This window comes from Dermacentor albipictus, chromosome 4 (assembly GCF_038994185.2).
Source record: "Dermacentor albipictus isolate Rhodes 1998 colony chromosome 4, USDA_Dalb.pri_finalv2, whole genome shotgun sequence".
NCBI lineage: Eukaryota > Metazoa > Arthropoda > Arachnida > Ixodida > Ixodidae > Dermacentor > Dermacentor albipictus.
Window position 1 is genome coordinate 124,898,543 of NC_091824.1, and position 23,630 is coordinate 124,922,172.

The 23,630-nt window shown below is 46.9% G+C and overlaps 3 protein-coding genes across 3 annotated transcripts in view; 2 read left to right on the plus strand and 1 right to left on the minus strand.

Moving 5' to 3' along the window:
- Positions 1 to 809: 809 nt before the first annotated feature.
- On the plus strand, positions 810 to 5,838 carry LOC135899547 (receptor expression-enhancing protein 6-like). Its single transcript, XM_065428838.2, has 3 exons — positions 810 to 1,347; positions 5,439 to 5,623; positions 5,701 to 5,838. Exons 1-3 carry the CDS (start codon positions 994 to 996, stop codon positions 5,735 to 5,737), a joined length of 576 nt encoding a protein of 191 aa, XP_065284910.1. The 5' UTR covers positions 810 to 993; the 3' UTR covers positions 5,738 to 5,838.
- A 4,542-nt stretch (positions 5,839 to 10,380) lies between these two features.
- Positions 10,381 to 23,630, minus strand: part of LOC135899546 (trypsin-4-like) — a 65,392-nt gene continuing 52,142 nt past the window's right edge. Inside the window, exon 6 of the mRNA XM_070537553.1 lies at positions 10,381 to 10,516. Within this exon, the coding sequence (XP_070393654.1) occupies positions 10,396 to 10,516 (121 nt within the window). The 3' untranslated portion in view covers positions 10,381 to 10,395. The remainder of the gene's footprint in view (positions 10,517 to 23,630) is intronic.
- The window catches only part of LOC135899501 (transmembrane protease serine 9-like), a 49,453-nt gene continuing 40,299 nt past the window's right edge, over positions 14,477 to 23,630 (plus strand). Inside the window, exons 1-3 of the mRNA XM_065428776.1 lie at positions 14,477 to 14,598; positions 20,419 to 20,738; positions 21,552 to 21,753. Of these exons, the coding sequence (XP_065284848.1) occupies positions 14,502 to 14,598; positions 20,419 to 20,738; positions 21,552 to 21,753 (619 nt within the window). The 5' untranslated portion in view covers positions 14,477 to 14,501. The remainder of the gene's footprint in view (positions 14,599 to 20,418; positions 20,739 to 21,551; positions 21,754 to 23,630) is intronic.

The following is a 23,630-nucleotide window of genomic DNA, read 5'->3' on the forward strand; positions in this document are numbered from 1 at the left end:
AAGCTGGAAACTAGATTTCTATTGACGTCAATGATCCAATATAACGACCCAAACGCTCGATACCCCGCAAGTTCTCTTAATAACGCCTCCCAATTCTTGATCCATTCACGACCAGTGCTAAGTGCCACAGTTCCTGCAGTGATTATCACCATCACCGAAGGAGTTCTCTTTATTTTTTTAGGACAAGATCTTCTTTGCTGACTTCACACAGCTTTGAAGAACCTGAGATCTGGGTATTTTGCAACCACTTCCAGAAATAAAGGGCCCTATCTCGCCTCCAAAGCATTATAGCGAGTCGCAAAATGAATCAGAATGTAGATCTCAACAAGACAAGAAGTTACATTTGGTCGAAAAGTAGGTAAAATTAACGGTACCGGCATAAATACCCTTAATATAGCCAAGGATTAACCACGTTGCACCATAGACTGCACTATCTCCGGAATCCGCCCAACTGGCCTCTTGGTCAATAAAAAGGAAAGCGTCTAAATTACAGTTCTAGTCTCACGCTCCACAATTTAAATCTAGTTTGGCTTTACTTCTAAGCATACGAAAAACCGCCTGCTTCTTGGGCAATCCCCCATAGTGGATATGCGCCAATGTCTGGGACACAAGACAAGACAAGACAAGTGAATACTGAGCACGAAAAAATAGACGGAAACAGTCACAATAGAGAAGTGTAATTAACCTTTATTCATCGAATTATTCGAACAAATATGTACGTCGACTTCGCCTTCTTTAGCGTCGGCATGTAGTTGACCCTTTCTTCTTTTTCTTTTTCTTTCTGCAGGCCAGTGGAGGAGGAAGAAGCTCGACACGAGCTCGCGGCGTTCCAGGGGTGCTCGCGCGGAGCTCGCGGCGTTCAACGGATCGGGGCGACGGTGGCAGCGGGCAGCGGCTGGCGTACCGGCGCAAAATTCTCCTCCCGCTCCCCGAAAGCGTAGCCTGCCCCGAGCCCAGCGCCTCGTCGACGGCGACCGGAAGGCTGCGAGCACCATGGCGCAGGAGCTGGGCGACGAGCTGGGACGCCTGCTGCGGGAGCGGGGCCCCATCGACACCGCGCTGGAGAAATTCGAACGCCAGACGAGGGTTCGGCGCGAGTACCTGGCCTACGGTGCGATGGGCGTCGTGGCGATCATGTTCGCCATGGACATGATGGGCGCCTTCCTCTGCCAGACGATAAGCGCCCTGGTCGGCGTGCTGGGCTCCCTGCGGGCCCTCGAGCGACAGGACCCCGTGGCCCTGCAGAAGTGGACCTCCTACTGGCTCATATACATCATCCTCAACGTCTACTTTGACTGGCTCGTGCGCCTCATTGGCCACTACTTCATCAAAATCTACATGTTCAAGGTACTGTAGTCGAAAATTTTGAGGGTAAAAAATCGCCTCGCGAGTGCAGAGCCGATTTTGAAAGGAACGTACATTCACCAGAACAAAACGATACAAATATCAACGCTTCGGCGACCGTTAGTGGGCGCAAAGCATCAATGTGTTTCGTTTTGCTTTGGCGAGCGTACGTTTTTTATTCTGCTAGGTTCAAAGCGCATGCGCCGACGACTTGCCCTGTAGGGTTCTCCGAGCGCCACCATCTTGAGCTGTAGCCCTAAATGCCGTCTGCCCACAGCAGTTCAAGAAGGCGGCTGGTCAATATAGCCTTTAACAGCTTAATAAAACTTTGACACTGGCGCATTTAGCGCACGTCTTGCGTGCCCCCTTTTTTTTCATTAATTCATAGGCGCCATAGCAACTAACTTACCAAATTGGTCGCGACTCACTTGGCGATAGTTGTATGCGTAACGGGCGGGCCTCGTTGTGGCCAATCGGGCCGTGCTGAATATCTTAAGCGCTATTTCAAAGCGTACATTGGCTAAACAGCCGAGGCGGACGCGAGAAAACCTACCGTTCCTGAGAATTCTCACTGCGCACAGTGTTCAAAAGCACCGATTCAAATATGGGTGTTTACCAAGATGAGATTACCTTACATTTTCTCTCGCAAGAAACCGCAAGAAACCTACCATGCAAGGATTTTGAAATAGGGCACTGCCTAAGGGAGATTTTTATATATCTGGGGCCGAATCCAAAAAGTTTTTTTTTTTCGTAAGTGTTCCTTGCCATTGGCTGGCAGCTTAACTAACATGTTCAACAATCGCGATTGGCTGCAGGGCAGTAGTTCAGCTGTTTTAGCGTAAGAGCGCCTCGTAAATAGCAGCACTGTTTCTTAGAGCATTTATTTCATTTAAATGAGGTAACAGCAAAAGTTGAGGCCGACAATATCTTATTGCCATTTAGGACCTCATTTTGGAGTTGTCACGTTTTAGGAAGTTCGTCCTGACTTTCGGTTGTAGTGTTGCACATTCTTGGAAATACGGCCGTGGTTCCTAGAATCTTTCTTTAATTAAAATGAGGTAACAGCAGAAGTTGCTTCCGACAATACCTTATTCAAAGATCTCTCTTTAGAACGTAATATTAGGGTTTGTCACACTTCAGTAAGTTCATCCTCACTTGCGGTTGTAGTGTTGCACACGCGATTCATTATTTCTTAGTTCATAGCCCCGAATTCTTAATGCCCCGCTGATCATTGTTCAATGCTTTTGTAGTACGCCCACCCACGCTGGTTGTGAGGTCGGGCTTCCAATCTCACCAGCTGCGGATACGAAACAAATTATTCTTCCTACAGAATTAAGTCGCAGGATTCGGAACCATTGGATGATTGGAAAACAATGGATGATTGGAAAACAACCCGCATCATGACTGTAGCTATTGCCCTTCGGTTTAGAGGATGAGTCATCGCATTGATTTTGATGCCAAGTAAAAAAAAAAAAACATGCAACCTAAAGTAAGTGTCGACTGATAATGCAGTCCCAGCGAACGGCTAGAGAGACGCGCTGACTCTTTTAGACCTCGCCACGAGCCTGTTAACGCTGTTCCGTATGGCATCGAGAAAGTGTTCACTGCAAGAGATTTCTGGACTTCATGACGCCGCGCTTTGCACTGACAAGAGCTGACACCTTCCAGCAAATTGATAGAATATCGTCAAATCCTGAAATTATCACTGGGGAAAGGCCCACTAGGCGCCTTATTTCTCTGGCAACTGCAATGCTGACACTTACAAACGAGCAAGGACGCTACAAAATCTAGTCTAGTTTCAAGTGTAGTTTTGTGTCCAAGTCTGTGTCCAACTTTCAAGTTCGTGTTGAACTTTAAACAGCGACGTTACTAGTGAATTCATTGCCGTAGTTGGCTCGTTATATCAAGCGCAAACACCCGCTTGCGTTGAACTGATTTCGGCAACACTTCGTGACGTCTTGCTAGCCTTGCACCGCGATTTAAACTGATTTTATCCAGCCTGTAATTGAGGCGAGTCCGGTCTAATGCAATCACCAAGCGGTACGGCGACGCTGATGTCGAAACATCGTACTTCGTTTTCAATACGGCAGTGCCCCATGATGGGCATCAATGAGCTCTGCAAACGAATTTTGAAGCTACGGGTGGGGTTATCTTGTTCCGTCACCAAGTGCCGTGTTCACATTGGAACTGTTCCTAAGGTCGAGCTTGGGAGCAGGCACTGTCATCATGAAGCTGCTACGATCGCATGCGCTTTGTTTTGTTTTCACCCTCCTTTTTATGTTATCGCCCGTCCCATGTAAGTTCTCCTTACACTGCACCTAAAGTTGGGCCGTTATATCTTGTAACATTTTCCAGCCTAGTAGTATTTCTGGCTACTCCGATTGTGTCCTCTTAGCGCCACAGTTTCGCGAGCAGAATCGGGAGTGATGAGCGATTCTTCAAGACAGCTAATGCAAACGAAATCTGTCACCGAAGGTATAGACTGTATTGCAGAGAGAAGTGCCGCACTGATATTGAGTTTTCGATAAGATGGTAGATAGAAAGGAAACGAGGACACGGAACTGCAGACCGAACGGAGGTTGGAATTTGGCTCACACTGGCGGCGTACAAAGACTGGTGTATTACGAATTTAGTCTATGAAAAAAATCAAATTCTGAAGCTGTACGTGCCACAATCACGATCTGATTATGAAGCAAGCCGTAGTGGGGTACTTGAATTATTTTCGACCCCCTGAGATACCTGAACGTTTACGCAATGCACGGTACACGGTCGTTTTTGTATTTTGCTGCCGCTTGAAATGCAGCCGGAATTCGAGCCGCGGTGCGCTCGGGCTTCGCAGCGCAACGCCAAAGCCATTACCGCATCACGGCGGCTAACTTATTGTCAATGCCATATAAAAATATTTAAATCAAAGCACTCATTGCAATAGTACTTCATTTACCCTTGATTCCTTCGGCCGCAACACCAAGCCTAAATGGACTGTGCTTCTAAAATTGCAAAGTTCAGGTATAGACGAGTGTATCCTTGTTTGAGACGCTTAATTCAATACTTGTCCTTAGAGCCCCTCAAGGAATTAAGTCATTTCACTGTCGACAAACTAGAATGAAATCGACCAATTTCTTAGCGGAAAGCCAGAGGTTTCTTTCGCATGGTCACAGGTCACATAGAAATCGGCTACCATGTGCCGGAGTCGTTCCAGGAACACATTTATTGGGAAAGCAGTGCGATGGTAAGCGCACTCAGATAAGTAGGTATGGACTTGACCGGAATGTCTTTGAAGACAGCGTTAGTCATTCTTACGTGACATTCTATTTCCGCCAGTTACACCGGTTATTTCTATTACATTTCCCATCTTTAATCGGCACGCCTCGAGTTTTGGCGCGTACAACCGTGAAAACTTTTGCGAGCTGCAAGGGGGCAGTTCTCACAGGAAGTAAACGGCGACGCTCGGGAAAGCAGCGCGGGCGCAACACTGACACTTTAAGCAATAGTCAATTGCAACATCGAAAAAGGCCTCGTTCGTTGCTCTCCCGTGGTATGTTAAAGGGACACTAAAGGGAAAAATCATTCCTTCTGTATCAGTAAATTACCTTTCTACAACACCAAAAACACCACTCTTACAACGATAAAACGTTTGGTAAGCCAGAAAAAGCGCAAGAACGAAATACGGGTGGCGACGCCTACTGAAGTTCCCGCACCTCGTGGCTGTGACGTCATGGATTTTTATGGCATCTTCTAGGGCCTGCTAATTATATATAGCGGTGCAGATTGACTACATGGTGTTCTAAAGGAACCAAATATTAAACATGGCAAGTTTCAGGAACCTTTACTGAGCGAACGCTGCCCAAATGCGAAGACATACTTTGGAATCCCTGACGTCACGCTGACGTACAGGCGGTGAAGTTTCGGCGCGAAACTCAAATACTGATACTTGGACCTTCATTTTCTCATCTAATAATCAAACTATCTTTTCGAAATGACTGCCTGCAGGGTTCTGAAACAATGCTTAATTAGTCTAAACTGATTTATTGTTTCGCTTTAGTGTCCCTTTAAGGTGGCGCTCACCGCTCTTTGTGCCCGACGCACATGCGCAGTTCCTGCTACTCGCCTGGTGCGCGCTGCCCATCGAGAGCAACGGGTCGGACTACATCTACAACAAGCTGCTGGCGCACCGGCTGTTCCGGTCGCAGGGCGCCGGGACGTCGGTGGCCAAGAAGACCGCGTCGCCGCCGCTCCAGCCGCCGTCGGGAGACGAGCGACGCGACAAAGTGCGCGCGAGGTAAAATAACGCGACGAGAACGGGCTGTCTTCGAGTGTGCGTGTGTGCAACGTGCACTGTTTTCTTCTTCCTCTCAGTGGCTCCCCTGATCGCCGGTCGGGTGTCGTCGCTTGAAGATGCCCGTTTCTCGGAGGTCTGTCGATGGTCACCGGTGTGTGCGTGTCGCCCCGATCTGGCAATAAAAAATTCTTTTGGGGGGAAAACCCCCGCAGTGACGGAGTGGCGCAGTGGCTGGTTGACGCGCGCATACAGTGACGGCGGCTAAGGCGGATAGCCTTGAGCGCAACGCCGCCGCGCGCTCTCCCTTGCCATCCGCAGACCGGAGGCTGATTTCCCCGGTGGGTCGCCATTCCGCTGCGACCAGCCCCCCTCGGGTGAGTGGACTCGGTGCGCTGTTCTCGGCTCGACCCCTCGCTCACTCGCTCGTTCAGTAGCGGTCAGATGCGGCCGTGAGCACTCTTTGACCTGCACCACCCCCATACCCTCTCCCTTGCTACCTGGGTGACCCTCCCTCACCCGCGTGCGACGCAAAAGCACCGGTCACAACTCCTACGGATTGTGAACCCCTGCGCTTGGTTTTCTCGGTGCGTGAGGGAAGCACTGCGTGAAGCTCACGTGGTGCGCACCAGCGGATGAGTTGGGGCGGCACTCGCGGAGTGCACCTACAAGAACCCGGGGAGCTCGCTTACTGTGGCCAGAACGAGTTCGGTTTGCGCCTTCCTGGAGCGGCCGATTGATTTTGGGCGCCGGAAGCCCTCGTGTGTGAAAAGGTGTTTGATCCGGCTTGGACACTTCAAAGGTAAATAAATCTTTTGGCACTAGCACAAGAAACCGCGCGATTCAAATCAGCAGCTGCTAGCTCCGCGCCCGAGGTCGACGCGTTTGTTTTGGTCCAGGACGTGCTCACTTACAGAGGACGAAGCCTTCATCCAGCGGTGTCCTGTTGTTTGCCTGCCTCGCATACCAGTTGGAATCCGCGGTCAATGACTTCAGGCGGGATTAGTATTCGGTTGAAGGCGTGCTTTCTTTTTTTTTTTCAGAGAACCCTCTTTTCGTCTTCAATGCACAGTTATCTGCGAAATTAGTTTGACGCTCGATATTCACGCACTGCTGGTGGCTAATCGAGAACATATCTCCGATACAACCAGCAGTGCGGGTTTGCTGCATGGCATATCCCTTCGGCAAGCTAAAATTAATGTAGCTGGCCACGCACACCGGCCTTATTGTGATTTGCCCCCGATAGTCTTGGTTTTCATTTTAACAGAAACGAATAACTACCCCGTCGTTCACACTAAAATCCTGATTAATACTGGTCTGCCTTCACTAGTTTCGATTACATCGTGTTATTGTCGGTGCATGCGAAAAAAAATCCTGGCTCTCCTGTAATCGAGAGTAGACGTAAGCATGAAATCGCTACCGGCAAAGCAGATGGGATGGAGATGATACTAACAAAATCCTAAAATAGGTGTAGGGCATGTTCTCCACGGCAAACCACACCACACCGCATCACGCCACACGGTACACTGGTCCATATGGGCGCAATATTTTCCTGTCACAGACAGAAGCTCATTGGAAGTCTCGTCTTGGTCAAACAGCCGTTCGCGGCGTGCAGAACACTGCCGGCTTGGACGCTGCCGGACCCGCCGCGGTACTCACGGACGGTTCGCGTTTAAAAGAGCCCTCAGCGCCAGAAGATGACAATCAAGTGCATAGTGCCCTGTATTCGAACGTCGCTATATGAAATGACAAATAAAGCTTCAACGTACTAGAAGTTAGAGCTTGAGTAATATTGTGAAGAAACTTTAGGAAGAACTCGGAAGCAATATTTCTTGTAACTCGTTTGGGAAAGAACTAGCGTATGTAATGTGGTCTTGTCTTGTTGCCAAGATGATCTTGTGTTGTTCTCACATCCTGTCCGGATGTTCTCATCTGAGTGCCCGGATAATGGCTCTAGCTTGTGACTCAAGGTCACTTGAAGGTCGTCGACAACGGGAGCCAAAAGCATTTCATACTTAAAAACGAAGAATGAAGTTCGAGGTAGTGAGAAGCGAGCTTGCCAGAAAATGTGGATTAAAACGGGCGCGTACTGACGCTTTAATTCTTTTGCTATACTTCGCCTTTTTACGAGCAAGACATGTCGTTAAATACATCAGCTTTATGTCCACCTCGTTCGTGCACGAATTACGGAATTTGGCTTTTGGGTACTTCAAAACTTGGTTTAATTATTTGGATCTATCTCGAAAACTTTCTACCTGAATGGAAGTTAATTGTATACCAAGATGTGAAAAGACATCACGGATGCGATAAATTGTTTTCTTTACCGACTGAGAGCTGTCACAGTGTCCTTGGCGTAGACAGATTCATGATAGCCTCCGGTCTCATCATCGATATCGACAAACACACAGCGTTCGAAGTGGGAATGGCTCAATCTCTCGATTCACCAGGCCGCAATACGTGCGGGGGCGAAATACTCCACCGTCTTTCGAAAGTACCACTACTTCGGATGCGAAGGCCGTCATTATTACTTAATCATTCAGACAGGTAGCAATTTTCGCTTTCATCTCTTTAGCCACACCAATATCACTCGTGTTAAATACATTGCAGAGCATCCGACACGAGTTCGTGCTTTTTGCGTAGAAACTAAGGTTCCATTACGATGGCGGATGATGGAGACGCTTCGAAACAGACAGGCATTCGTAAAGGAGGCCAGTCAGGACCTCCTCCGCGTGCTAACAAGCTACCCTTGCCGTTCGGTAAAGTAATACCACAGATCGTTCCCAAGCCGCCGGCGAACGCGAACGATTGCGCGCCTTCCAGGAAGCGGTGATAAACTATGTTGCCGGCTACATCACGGCGTCCATGGCGGTTCCCAGCGAGAAGGCTAAATGCGCCAGCAGTCTAGATGCGCGGACTTGCGAAAGGCGATGTTTTGACCCCCCCCTCTCCCACTGGGCAACTGGAGTCAAGGACGTGAGACCACTCTGCGGAAGCCGCGCTGGGCGCAGCAAGACCGAGCTCATGACGTATTCAAAGCCGTGAAAACTAAAGAATAGGAATTTAAAAAAGAAGCTTACGTTAACGAGAAATGCACCTTGGCATTGTTCTTGAAAGTTGCGGCGAAATGGACACGAACCAAGTGGGGACAACTACAAAAGGAGGGTGAGTCACATGGACTTCCAAGCGGTGTGAACGCAGACAAAAGACACGTCTAGGATTTGCGACAAAGGCGCTGAGGTGCGGTGAATCGCCGGAATGCAAGATATATGCAAGATATCGCATACACATGCAAGATAACGACTAACACCGCGTGCCACGTTAAGCATCTTCGAAGCACGACTCGGCCAAATGCGTCAGCAGTCGCGTCCATGTCTACAATTATTAATGGTGCCTACGTGTCATCGCTAGCACCAAGTTGAGTCAATGACGAATGTTTGAGCACATAACGTTTTTTAGAGGCCACACCGCAAGGAAACATAATGTAGATGATAGAGATCATGATGATAGGGATGATGCTTATGATGAACCTCATTTATGGCAGGTATATATGCATTTCATGGGATAAGGTTAAGCATCGTGCGGCAGGAGGCACCTTAAGAGAAATTCTCATTCTAAGAGGAGAAACAAAAAATAGCAAAAGAAAATACCGCGAAAAAAAAAAACAGAAATAGTACGCTTGTGAGCGTACTAACTGAAGCAAATTATGGAAGAGGTAATAATGTAGGAGAGATTAAACACCGAATTAATAAGAAGTTTCGAATTCAATTTCAGCGAAAGGAATACTGAAAAGAGAAAATGAGTAAAGCTACAAAAAACATAGTTTGCAAACCGTTAGCTTATTGCAAATCCTCCTCCTCCTCGTTTTCTTTCCCTTCTTTCTCTTCGCCTTCGTTTTATCGAGTCCAGCACGAAGCTCGGTCTCCGTTTAGGGCACCCAGTTTACGTTTGTTAGAGAGCTTACATTACAGTATGCTCGCGTGGTAGGATATGAACTTCTTGAAACTTGCGTCACTCCCGAAAAACGCCTTATTCGTAGAGCCCCTTTTAGTTTACTCCACCTACCTTCTCCATTAACCTACTTTCATTCTGCAAATACAACAAAAATATGCTTCTTTGGACGTAGTGGGGCACTGTCCGCTAGTAAGGGGAACCTTTAACCGAATAACCGTTATGGCAATGCAGCATTAACTTGAAGAAAGACACACCAGTGAACTGTTGCTAGTTCATTAATTTAGCATATATACAGCTGGCCCTTCTGAAGTTCTGGTGCTCGTAGAACAGGGCGCTTCATTCATGCCGCCCATGCTGAGTTGTATGTAGCTTCATTACCTTTGAAGTTATGCCGCAAGTTATGCTTCAAGAATTCAATAATGCCCCAAATTGAATCCTGCGTCCTAGTGATGCGTTAAATGGCCCAGCAACTATTTTCCAGACTTCAGTGATTCTTTGAACCATTCGCGTTTTGCGAAATTTGGTTTCCGGGGCTGCTACGGCGTCTGCGTGCTCAGCTGAAATATAAGTTACCGTACCATTGAAACGACTCGCTCATGAGACCTTGAGTTGAGTAATGACTAAAGCAGCTGCAAAAGCGATTATTCCCGCGTTCACTGATATCTGTGCACACGCGTAGCTGCATGACACACATGTTACTCTTGCGCTACACCTCGAGCGATCGCTCACGAAACACTAGTGCCCATCATTCTACGTCGAGCGACTGTACCTGGCTGTGCGTCAGAGCGGCATCTCGATCTACCATTCCGGGTCCTGACAGTTCTTCATACAGCGCCTGAAACACTCGAGATCGTCGCTATATTGAAGTGCGACAAACGACGAGACTGCGAACATCGAAGCAAGGCTTGGTGGGTTGAGCCTTTGAAGTCCTCCGAGGCGGAAATGCTGCATAGAAAGACCCCGAGGCGCTTGTAAGGGCAAAATAACACTCCGAGGTTCCAACAAGTATGATGGGCAATGAAAAATGTTTTGAGGGATTCCCAAGGCTGACCTGTCATCAGCAAAGAATGCGTTCACATCAGATGTCTGGCGTAGACGTGAATATCAACAGGTAAAACGCCCTGCTGCAGCCCGCCGCATGCTGCAGCTTCAGCGTAAAAAGAATATACCTGCCTCAGTATGCGCCCATGGGACTATTCAGCATTAGGACCGTGCATGAAACAACAGTGTCAACGGCAAAATTTCCCAGCAACGTGCCACCCACAGTGGTAGTGAGAATCTGTCTTTTTTTTTTGGGGGGGGGGGGGGGGGGGGGTCTTACAAGCCAATATAGCCAAAGCCGAACAATAACTTCGGGCGAGTGGCGCACATGTCACGGTAGCCCAGTGGCGATGGCGTTACGCTTCTTAGCTCGAGGCGGGTTCGATCATGGCCGCGGCGGCCTGATTGCGATGGGGACGGAATAAAAAAAAAAACGCCCGTAAACTGTGCACGTGTGCGCCTTAAAAAAGGCCAGTGGTCAAAATTATACGGAGTGCCTTGTAATCAGGCCTTAGATTTTGCAGCCCCATAATTTAATTTTTGGCGAGTTGGACGTCGATCTTCACCGATGAGGAACGTAAAAAATGTTACCTCCGCCGACAACTCTAGACGAATTCCGCATTGGTAGGCTCGAAGAGCAAGTGTATTCCATTCATTACCAATTTCCGATTTTATATGTTGAAGAAGAAACACTAGCATTTCGTCATCCACATATATCGAAACTCTAATCATAATTATACCCTTCCATAAAATTGTCGACCACCTAGCCAAAGCTGAAACTCTAATCGTAATTATACCCTTACATAAAATTGTCGACCACCTTGCCAAAACTATCTTGTAGAAGAACGGGAAAAAAAGGACGGACCGTACACTTGGACTACTGTGGAAACAAATATTTGTCATGCCGAGTTTGTCGGGGAGTCTCTTCTAGGTTCGCTGTCCCGAAAGACACATTTCGATCATTCTCTGCAGGTGGTGAAATGTTTGCCTTCGGAAAACCCTTTCAATGGTTCTTTTTTTCCTGTTAGCGACCTCTTCAACGCTATAAATTATTCTCAGGAACACATTTAGCGCTGCGCTGAACGAAAGAAGCGACTTTAAGGGTCATAGTTTAGCTAAGGACTGATTACACATGATCCTGCCTAGCTCGTGTCGTGCGTGCACTCGCCTCTCTCGTGTGCCGTCGGTATTGCTTTAGGCTCAATCACGGCCTTGCTTCTTTCACGGCGCTGCTGCTGCAGAGTATTTTCAGCGAGTGCACTTTGAGAAGGCGCGATGACGTTCAGGTCCAGGTCAAGATCGCCCAACGAACACACGGTCGCGGGATCGAATCCCAGCCACGGCGGCCGCATTTAGATGGGGGCGGAATGCGAAAACGCCCGTGTACTTAGATTTAGGTGCACGTTAAAGAACCCCAGGCGGTCAGAAATTTTCGGAGTCCTCCACTACGGCGTGCCTCATAATCAGAAAGTGGTTTTGGCACGTAAAACCCCATAATTAAAAAAAAATATCGCCAAAGGCAAGGCCCCGCTCCCTATTGCGTTCCTCCCATGGATATCATGTTCCATGCTGAACGCGTCGAGAAAGCGAGAATATCAACGGCAAAATTAGGGCAACCGCGAAAGCGGAAAGCCTTGTAAGACATCAAGCGTGATTGCGGTTTATGTTTCGCTATGCCAAGTCTGATATAGACAAAGTTAGGTTCTTTGGGCAGTGCGGATTCGAGAACATCAAGTAGTTGAAAAGGAAGCTTCACCTCATGAGCTGCGCAGTTTTGCTCGATGAAAAAAGAAACATTCCTCATTCTTTGAGATGGAGTTTAAAGATGCTGCAACAACGATCTCGTATTCATTTTTCAGCACAACAGGTTCTATTCGCTGAGCTACATGCGCCCAGCTACATGCGCTACGCTAAGCTACATGCTCAATGCGCAATGCCACATGCGCAGGCGCAGCTGTTTCACATACTGCAGGCTGGCCGTAACACCGTAAGTTGTGTATTGCTGCGATAATGTTTCCATGCACGAGCCAAATAAGTATTAGATGTGCCTTATCTGAGCGGCAACCGATGACGAGGAAAATGTAGCCACATCGTCACTTCGTGGTATTACATTTTGAAAACCTTCTCGGATCTAATTGAAATGACACCGCAAATAAGCTGCTAGGTTGAAAACATTTCAATTAATATTCGAAATTTACACAGTCCGTATTCGACGCAACCTCTCGGATTTAAGTGACTGGCATTCAGAAACCACAGTTTGCGCATTCTCGCTCATTTTTCATTGACAGTGTAACTACGGTCAGAACAAAATCCACCTAGTTTCCGGCGAAAGTGGTAAGCGCTTCGACCGTAAAGACAGGCCGGTTATGATAAGACGTAATATAGACGCGCAGACGTGGGGAATACATCTGAAATGCGTCCTCCATATGACCGTTGCGTTAGTCTGCAACGTCAACAGAGAACATTTCCTCTTAAAACAAAATTACGACAGCGGCAATAATTTGGTATAATATCAGGTGGGTAACGTAACAATAATCATTATTAAGCTGCAGCGCTCACAACAAACGAGGCACAAACCGAGGGAGAAAGCAAGGGCTGATGACAAATAACGAACATAACAAAGATAACAAACAAACAAACTCGCTGAACTTTCAGTACTTTTACGCAACAATGTCTTTGCAGAACCGATAATCTTCAAATAATAATTTGATCGTAATACCATCCCCATAAGCTCAGTTTCGGAACTAAATTCCTGGCCTCGGTGGTTGCATTAAACAACTTAAACTGACCACGTATTTCCCGCAACTGTCACGTCAGAGAGTCTTCAGTGCGTGCGAGGATTTCAGATTGAACTCTTCTCTTATTAAATGTCTGTAAAAGATTTTGGCTCTCACGCATCGAGGAGATATTGCACAGAACACTCATTCAAGATTTAAATGAGAGCGGCAGAGACGTATCCAGCACACTTCCGGTGCACTTCAGGTACACTGAATATCTTCTGATGATTAAAGCTTTAGACGAGAGAGAGAAAGAGAGAGAAATGCAAAGGAAAGACAGGGAGGTTAACCCGAGATTATCTCCGGTTGGCTACCCTGTACTGGGGTAGGGGCAAGGGGATGCAATAGGTGAGTGAGAAAAGGATAAAAAAAAGAAAAGACGAGAGCATACCCTCGTTTAATGCCCTAACTGTTCATACCTCGGTATACCACACTCGGTGTGGACCAGTCTATTTTCCAAGTATTCAACTTATGCTAAATGGTGTAAAATGTTTGCGCGTTGGTCCATGACTCACGCGAAAATGCTCACAGCCCGCTAAACACTATGTCCTGAGGCAAGAAAGCTACTTGGTTCTGAGGCGAGAAGGCTACTTGGTCTACTTGGTTTCCGTAGCCTGCATACACAACGAAAGAGAAAAATATTTAAAAAGAAGGAAATACACGTAAAGGTAAACCAACGAAAAGGACGAAACACCTTGGTTTTCAAAAGAAATTATATCACTAAGCGTCGCCCGCGTCCATCGCTTAAAGCTTAGGCACTCTCTGCCTTCTCCAACTCCCCCATGCCTTCCCCATGGCTCAAAGCTCGCAAGCCATCTATCTGGTGTACAGCAGGTACGACTATTAGTTAATGTCACCGGTGCAGTTCTGATTGAATGGTTAATATGCCCTACACGTTAGCTACTTCCTCGTTTGATCTTCTCTTGTTACGGCCCGTGTGCAAATGTTCCTGACGTATGTGGACGCTCTGTCGTTATTCTTGGTAGCGGAGTCTTGTCGCCTTCTCGAGCCGTTCCTCCGGCGGAAATCTCGCCGCGCGCGCGTGCAAACGGACCTGACGCAGCGGTGGTTTCTTCCTTTCTCACAGTAGCAGCAGCGGCGGCGGCGGCGTCATGCGACTGTGCGTGCTCCTGTCGCTAGGCCTGCTGGCCACCGTGCTGGCCGAAAATGACGAGGCGACCACGGAGGAGATCCCCGAGAAGCGCCTACGTACGTATATTTGCATATTTTCGCGGTTCCTGTATCGTAGTCTCAAGACGCGTGCATTTCATAACACTTGCGATGCAAAGCAAGAGCTCTTCTTGGATAGTTTCAACTAATCATTATTACAGGGACGAAGACCTACGTGAACAGAGTCGATGACTCCACTAGAAGATGACTTATATTGAATCCAGGCAACTAAAAGAAAAAAAAAAGCAAGGGAATGTATTTAGACAGAGCAAAAGCAGCCGGGATCCGCTTCTTCTTCGGGTCAACGCCCTTCCTCCCTCACAAATACGCTTGCATGTAGCTGCACCTCTCCTCCGTGAAGCGGTGGTAACTCCACAAAGTTGCTTTGATATTATATGTTTGAGCTTTTGCAGGGTTCCTAGTGCTCCAGAAGGTCCACTAGCTAGGCTCAATTTCACAATGCAAGGCCCGGACACCAGAGTGCAACATAGAGCTTTCTGCGGCAATTATTGGAGGGCACTCTAATGCTATATTCAACAGAATCTGCATGTATTACCGTTCGACCAGCATGGCAATGATTGTGGAGGAAGGAAATAAACTGCTTATGATAGATAGCTCGTGGATAAGCCTAAGTTCCGTCCTTTCGGCTTAAGACCGCTTTGTGGCCTTGAAAGCTGATCATCTTCAACGAAATACTGCCTTATGAATGAAATAATACGCAATATGTATGCATGTGCACAGAAACGTATTGCCTTCACGAGTTTAGAGATTTCTGTAAGTATAGAACTATCAAACATAATAAATAACGTCTGAAGCCCCAGGTACGAACCAGGGGCGTAGCCAGGGGGGGGGGGCTTATGGGGCTTCAGCCCCCCCCGAAATTTTTTCGTGCTGTCCATGCACCGCCGACTAAAGCGACCCCCGGCGCCCGAAATCACTCTGGATTTTGTCTAGAATGTCTTTTTGACGCTCGAAAAGACATTTAACCGCGAAGATTGCTAACTCGGGCTGGATTTCGTGGCAACGCCCATACACCGGGAGTCACATAACGCCAAGTAGTCCCATCCGAGCACAAAGTTTCAAGGGCGCTTTGATGGTGAGTGGGCTCGCCGCAGCATCTCACTAAGGCCACGGAATCAATGGAGCGCATGGATATCAACTGCGAAACTTTATGGGTATAAATCTCATAAGCTCTTGATGTGAAAGGTGCATTGACATTTCCAAAGTTGTGCTTTAGATTTTCAATTGAGGAACTTTGTGGGTTTAATGTTGTTATAAACATTTGACGCCAAAGGTCTATTGACTTTTCTAAAGTCTTGCATCGGAACATACAACGAGACAAGCCAAATCAACACACTAGCAGACGAGTTGACAAAGCAGGCAGCGAGGTCCAATGAGTCGAAGCGTTGGGGTGGTTTATTTGTGCCGTCATGTCACATAAAAAAATATCAACATTTTTTTTAACCTACGCCAGAACATCCATGTCAAGACACTAAAGCCAGCCAAAGTAACTACGTTCTTATTTATTTTTTCTACTTTGACTTTTATTCGCGAGGACACATTGAGCCTCTTTTTTTTTTTTGTTCTTGCTACCCCACCCGCGGGCTGCCAGAGCCAGCCAGAGCGCATACGTTTTTCTCGTATGGCCCCGACCACCGTGCGGTGCACTTCGGTGCGCGTTCGGTTTGCTCTGGCCGAGTGGATTTTCACCTGACAGAGTTTTGGACGCTTTCTGGCTAGCAGACGAGAAAAAAATGGCTTAGCTAAGGTTAAGGCCAGGATGCGAAGCATACTAGCCTTTATTTTAGTTGTTGAACCACTGTTTAGCCTGGTGAACTGCTGTTGCTTGGCTATATTTGGTTCGGCTAGACGAAGAAACAACTCATGCAGGCGAGCGCACGAGCTGAGACCCGGCTATGTAGCTACGCGGCCGCAAGCGAGCGCACGAGTTGAGCCTCTGCTTTTGCAGCTGTTATGACGTCATATGGTAGCTACGCGGCCGCGCGCGGCGCAGCAAGGAAGAGCGTGGTGCAGCTAGTACGCTTCGCATAAAAAACAAAATGGTCGCTCGCCGCCATCACTGTGGGGACTCGAAGGATTGCACCACATTCCTTGAGCGGAACCTTTCCGGAAAGTCTTGTTTCGCCGCTGTAGGATACTGAGCAGTATGCGTATGGTTCTCAGTGGACCAACCGTCTCATGTTTTCTTCGGTATTCCTTCCGTAGCCCCATTAGGTGCCCGAAGTAGGCATTAGATTCTGGCCAACATACTTTCCTATGCGTTTTTTTTTTCATTTCAGTGCCTCCGCCTCACAGAAAAAAAAAAATACATTGTTGCGGCGCAGCGAATTGTCGCATGGTGAAAGTTCGATTTTGATACTTCTTTTGCGGAAAGTAATGGGCGACGGGACGCTTCAGTTGCCGGATACGTTTATTATATTATTGCGAAAGCAATTATATGGACACTCCAGGCGCATTCCTGCCGTCGCCCTCATGTTTCGTATAAAGTCCAAGGGTGATAACATCGTGGCCACGCGCTGCATGCTGTATGTGCGAGTGAAAGCGTAGGAGGGGAGGTGGAACGGGTGAGCCGACGATGGTGGCTCAGTCTTGTGTGCGCAAAGGAGAAAAGCGGGGAGCAAGCGCGCCGCCTTCCGTCGCGCGCAATACATTAGGGGGAGTGGATGGAATGGGGGCGGGATCTAGGATTCTGTGAATCTATGATTGTGCAACATGTTTATTTGCCTTGTTTGAGGCATTATATACAGTTACTTCTTCTTACATACATAGACTCATTGGAGACTTATACGTATACTTAAATATCTTGTTGCGAGGTTTAGTGTATACATGCAGTGAACTTTGTTTCCAGTGACACTTTTTTGTCCTTTATCAAGCCGTATTCTCGCATTTGTATATCCCTTTGTATCTTTGCATTTCTAATGTACGAGGGCGAGTCAAATGAAAGTGAGCCTACCCTAACCGCGCAATAATGGTTCGGTTCATTATCTGCAAGGCATGCGCGTAAGAGAACGGCATGTCTCATTTACAAAAGTGACACGCAGGTGTGAAGATAAATGTTCTTTAACGCTCTCATACACTGGGTTGAATATGGTTGCTTCACATAATGAACACTTCAAAAGTTGAACAGCTCGGTGTCGCGAAGTTTTTGACAGCTGAAGGTGTTTCCAAAACAGAAATTAATCACCATATGACTGCCGTGTACGTTGAACACTTCATTTCATTGACCACTGTGAAGCGTTGGAGCAAACGGTTCAAAGGACGTTGCAAAGACATTCCAAGACCGGGCCAAGACCATCATGCAATCCCCCCCCCCCCCCCACAATTTCAAAGGTTCATGAGCTGCCGAAACAAGAACGGAGGATAAGCATCGATGAACTGGCAGACCGCCTGAACATCAGTCACGGTTCGGCTCACGCCATAATTCATGAGCTTCTCTTTAATCGGCTCTTTGGTGCGCAATGGATCCCCAAGATTTTGATCCATCACGAGAAGACGGAGAAGTTTCGCGCTGCCTTGACTCATATGATCGGGTATTGAGGATGACGGCTTCTTGTTTGCAACTGTGATCGGGGACGAACCTTGGTGCCACTACTACGAGCCTGAAACACGACGGCAAAGCTTACAGTGGAAACATTCGAATTTACCACGCCCAAAGAATGTAAATGCCATCATTTCCGCTGGAAAAGTGTTGCTGACTTTTTTTTTCGATCGACAGGGTCCATTACTGATAGAATTTGCTAAATCTTGAGAGGCTATCAATTGTTTCCAATATTGTGAAACGCCAGAACGGCAGCGTGCCGCAATCAAGAACGAACAACGTGGAAAATTTATGAATGGGGTCATCTTGTTCCACGACAATGCCTGTCCGCACGTCGCTTATGTGGTTAATACAAAACTGGCAAAGTTCAAGTGGGAAACGCTGCAACATCCGCCATACAGCTCAGACCTGTCACCTTGCGACTTCTACATTTTTGGGGCAACCGAAAAAACAGCTCAAGGGAACCAGATAGACTTTTTGAAGCAGCAACCCAAGGAGTTTTATAACACGGGAATCACGCGACTCGTTAGTCAATAGGACAAATGTGTAAATTCTCATGAAGACTACTTTTAAATAAAGTACCCCGTTGTTGGCTCATTCATTTGACTTGCCCTCATATATCTTGCAGAACTACAGCTTTTTATACGTGCTCTCTGTCGCGACTATAACTTCGGTGCGATCACTCACGATACACGACAAGGGACAGCTACTCCTGCGTAATACATTAGAACAAACGACAGCGTCATTGAGATTTTTCACTGGCCATTGCATATATACAAGAATGTAAGCACGGTTCTTGAATGACAAAGTTTCATTAACATATTTGTCCTCAACTTGTTCAGTTCATTGCCTTTTAACTTTTCGTATCAGCGGCATGCACTGCTTTCCTGGTTTCGAACTGATATAGTTCTAAAGCTCGTGTGATATTTTCTTTACCTAATAGACAAAAAACACGGAAGCATTGACGTCAGTTATGTTGGGCACAAATTTTGGCACATACGAGTATAATATTTTATGAAAAAATACATATTTTACTTGTATTTACAGTGCGTAGCTTTCAAGAATTCGTTTGCAGCATCTTTGGCAATGACAATGCAGTTATTATTCATGTATTTGATCCCTCGATAAATTGTTTAAGAGGAAGCTTTAGCTCGGGCCCAATCCGACGCGGCCTATTCAAATACTTGTAAAACGCAGAAACGCTTTTCTGAGATAATCCTGCTGATCGCTTTTATTGAAATTGGTTGCGTTTGGGAGAGAAAGTTAAATCCTAGTGTCTGTTGGAAACAGAACTTCGCTTTAGGGCCTGAATTTTGTTTAAAATATTTTGAAAAATTCGAAAGTTTGAAAAAATAGAAGCACGACGTTTACAAACTAATAGCTATGCATGAAGAACAGATATTGTGGTTCTGTAAACGGCATTTATTGTCACAGTCAAAGCGGACAAGTTTGCTGCGTCAATTTGTATCTTACGTGAATTGGTTACGTTGTGTACAAGGGTTCTGCAAAAGCCGTATTTCCACAATACCAAATTTTTTTGAGATTCATGTGTAGCATATCTATTTTGTCCGCTGAAGATGTACTATTAGATGCAATTCACAGAATTGTGATATCATTTTTCATTGTTGAGTCACCGAGTTTTAAACCTGATAGTTTCGTTTTCTGAAAATTTTCAATTCCGGCCAATTTTTAATAAATAATTGACCGCCTAAATGAAAAATTCGAAACCAGTAGTCACTAGAATTATACTTTTTGTTTTAAATGCAACAAACCTCCTCAAATTTGGTGAAGTAGTTGCAGGGAAAAACGAATTCCCCTTCTACATGTACTTAAATAGGAGCACCAGACCTAAAGCTTCCTTCTAAGGAGGAGGCTGAGCTGGAACGTGCAGCTATACATATATATATATATATATATAGGGCCAGTGGCGTAGCCCCCCCCCCGAACAAAATTTCTGGCTACGCCACTGGTACGAACCTGAGACAAATTCATGTACTAACCATCACTCCCATGTTAGCTGAGGTATCGCAGCACCAGAGCACCCACTAGTACCTTTTGTACGAAACTCTATGCAAGATACAGATGGCGTCAGCCACTTGGAAACGGCCTCAAGCGAAAGCACTTTTACTTTCAGCGTGATTGCACAGAAATTTAGACGCTGCCCGTATGTGTCGGGGTGGCGCTACTCATTCTCAACACCAACCAGGGCATTGTCTCTAACGTCCTCCCTTTTAAAGCGACGTTACTGTTCGTCCAGGACTGTTCAATGTTCCTTACACGTGCGTGACCGTGTCTTGTAGTGGTGCTGCCGCCTAACCAGCTGCCATCTGCCGGCGGCCATTGCCAGTCACCGCTGGGCGTGTCGGGCAGCTGCGTGCCTTACCAGGAGTGCCGCTTCCTGTTCGACGACGAGTTCCTGGCACGGCGCTCGCTGTGCGGTTTCTCCCAGCGTCGGTCGCTGGTTTGCTGCCCTCAGAATGGTGGTGGTGGCGGTGGCGGAGGAGATGGAGGATTTGGTGGAGGCTTCGGTGGTGGCTTCGGCGGAAACGGGTTCGGCGGAAACGGGTTCGGAGGAAACGGATTCGGGGAAAACGGATTCGGCAACTTCTTCCCTCTGCAGGTATACTTACGCAGGAAGCGTACGCGGTTTCTTCTTTGTGAGGTTCATTCATTCGATTATTCGTTTACTCCAACGCTGCGTATTTCCAGACTGAAAATAGCATGAAAATGTGTCCGAAAAACATGCCGCAACTTATAATTATCATTCCACCAACCTGCACCGTGGCCAGGATTGCGCACTCGTATCGCACGATTAAGGCTTACGTCTATTCAATCAATCAATCAATCAGTCAGTCAGTCAGTCAGTCAGTCAGTCAGTCAGTCAGTCAGTCAGTCAGTCAGTCAATCAATCAATCAATCAATCAATCAATCAATCAATCAATCAATAACTCGCATGCTGGGCAGTTACAATGTTAAACTAATATGAATGCGGACGAAATAAAAAGCTAAAGATGGAGCACTCATCGTCACTTCTACAGTTAGCGTCGTAGGTCGTGACTGCGTGCTAGCATCACACGTGTATCCAGATGAACAACTAAAACCACAAATATAAATAATTACAAACACAGGCAAAAGCCCTTGCTAATTCAGTCTCTGTTCTCTATAAGCAATCTGATGTTAGGCGTGGACCAAAAGCAAGTAGTACTACAGCTGCTGACAGCGACCAAACATGAGGTTCATCTTCCTGTGCAACCCATCTTATTGCGCTATCGTAAGTGTAGCTAATTAAGCTGCGTAAGTTGCTTCCACTGCATTTTCAGGTAAAGAGGGCACACCAAGAAGTTGCAGCGTTTAAGCGACTGCCTGTGTGCCGTGTTTTGTGGCCTTCCTTAAAGATATTCCTGCGTCTGAGTGCGACGCGTACGGCTGGCAGATACCTTATGTACCACAGCATACCTTCCCGGTCCTGGGTCGGCCGCTGCAGCCCAGTCGGCCACCCTTCTTTCCTGGTGGCGGAGGTGTTGGTGAAGGAGGAGGAGGAGGAGGAGTCCAACCAGGAGTTCCTCCAGACTTCGGTGGCCCGCGGCAGCCTCCCACTGAGCGACCGCGGCCGCGGAAGCTGTGGGGCACGGAAGGTGTGTATCCCGTGCGCTCGTTTTAGTATTAAGGAGTTCTAGCTTGTCCGTATAACGTACGACTATTTACGGAATAAAAAAAACACCGTGGTGACGTAGACGTGAGAGGCAACGCTGGTGCCGTCACCTGGTGATTTGGGGCTCAACCAGAGCGCACAAAAAGAGAGAGGCAGAAGAAAGACAAAAGGCAGAGAAATTAATCAGATGCGATGATTTGGTTTGCTACCCTACGCTGGAGTGAGAGGGTAAGATGATGTAAAGTTCAGGAAAGTAGAGATAGAGAAAGGAAGCACGGATACGCAGTCACAGTCGGTCATCGCTGTCATCGCATAGAGTCACCGCACAGCACAGTAGCACTTGTAACACTGTAAACATCAGTTCAGGATACAGCCGCTTGTCCAAGTATGTTGTCTTTAAAAACTGCAACAGAGCCCTCATCACCCTCTGCTGCAATGGCTTGGGATGTAGGCATTCTAAGATGGTTTCCTCTGCTGAAGGTCCAAGCACGCTATTGCGATTGCGAACGTTTGTCTCTGTAAATTGTAGCGAGGACAATCACAGAGAAGGTTTTGAACAGTCTCCTTGCTACCACAGTCATCACACGAGGCGTCGTCGGCCCATTCAATTCGGAAAGCAAAAGACTACGTAAAGGCCACTCCTAGCCATATACGAAAAAGCAGGGTAGCTTCGCGTAGGGACGCGGAGGCGAATGCGACGGCGGAGAGGAGTCTAGGTGGTGCAGCCGGTTGCGTTGAAAACTTCGCGTGTTCCACGTAGAGAATGTGATATTCCGGGTAAGCATTCAAAGCACACAAAACTCTTATTGCGATTATGGGCTACGTGCTGCTAACGTCATCATCAGTGTATTTGTATCAGCTGTTTCACGTAACTTGTACCAAGAAAGACCAAGCGCCACTCCACAACACGGAAATTTTTTAAATGCCTCATCGCTTTTATTTCTTACCGTAACAAGTACATTCGTGGGGAAAACTTGTTATGTGAGGTAAACTGATTAGCAAAAATAACTATTTAGCAACATGCTTGCTCAGCTATCCATAGGTGAAACTTCGCTTCAGCGTGTCAAAAATACTGGTATGGTCTTTTGTTCCTTACATCAGTGTTATGAGATTTCAAACAGTGTATGTTATATAAATTGGACTTAGTGGAGTTAAAGAAGGTTGAGCGTATTATGCGATTGAGACCGACAGCAACCTACCTATACGCGCTCCTAGCCGGACAGCAAATGCTCAGTGACGCCCCTCATTTTTTTCTTTTTTTTTTTTCATATGTGGCAAGTTTTATTGAGAGCCCGGAAAAAAAAACACGCAAAGGAGGAGCCCATGGAAACAACTTCAATGGGCGATTCTGAGCAAGCTTGACAACTCCTCCGATCAGCTAATTTTGAAGTCGCACTTCAAAAGATAGCTTCAAAAACTCAGGCTCAGTAACGAACTAAGAAACAAACAATATGCGATTAGTCACAGTAGCCTAAAATGCGCCAAGTATTTTTCAAGGCCTCGCTCAAGTCACATGTAACGTGCGATGCAGTGGCTCTTCTGCTTACCTTCGACGAGAAAAGAATGAAAAAGCTCAAAGTAGCGGATTCGATTCCCATTCGTGGCCACCGCATTCCGTGCTCGCGCACTTCGATTTGGAAGCATGTTAAAAAACTTCAGGTGGTCAAAATTATTTTGGAGCTCTCCAGCATTCTGTCTGTCATATTCCCCAGTGTTGCTTCGGGACGTTATAATCAATCAATCAATCAATCAATCAATCAATCAATCAACGGAATGAAACACAGCATGGCTTATCACGCTTTGTGGTTGAACAGACGGCGTGTACCAGTATTCTGTAATTTGCAGTACTTAGACGAACAG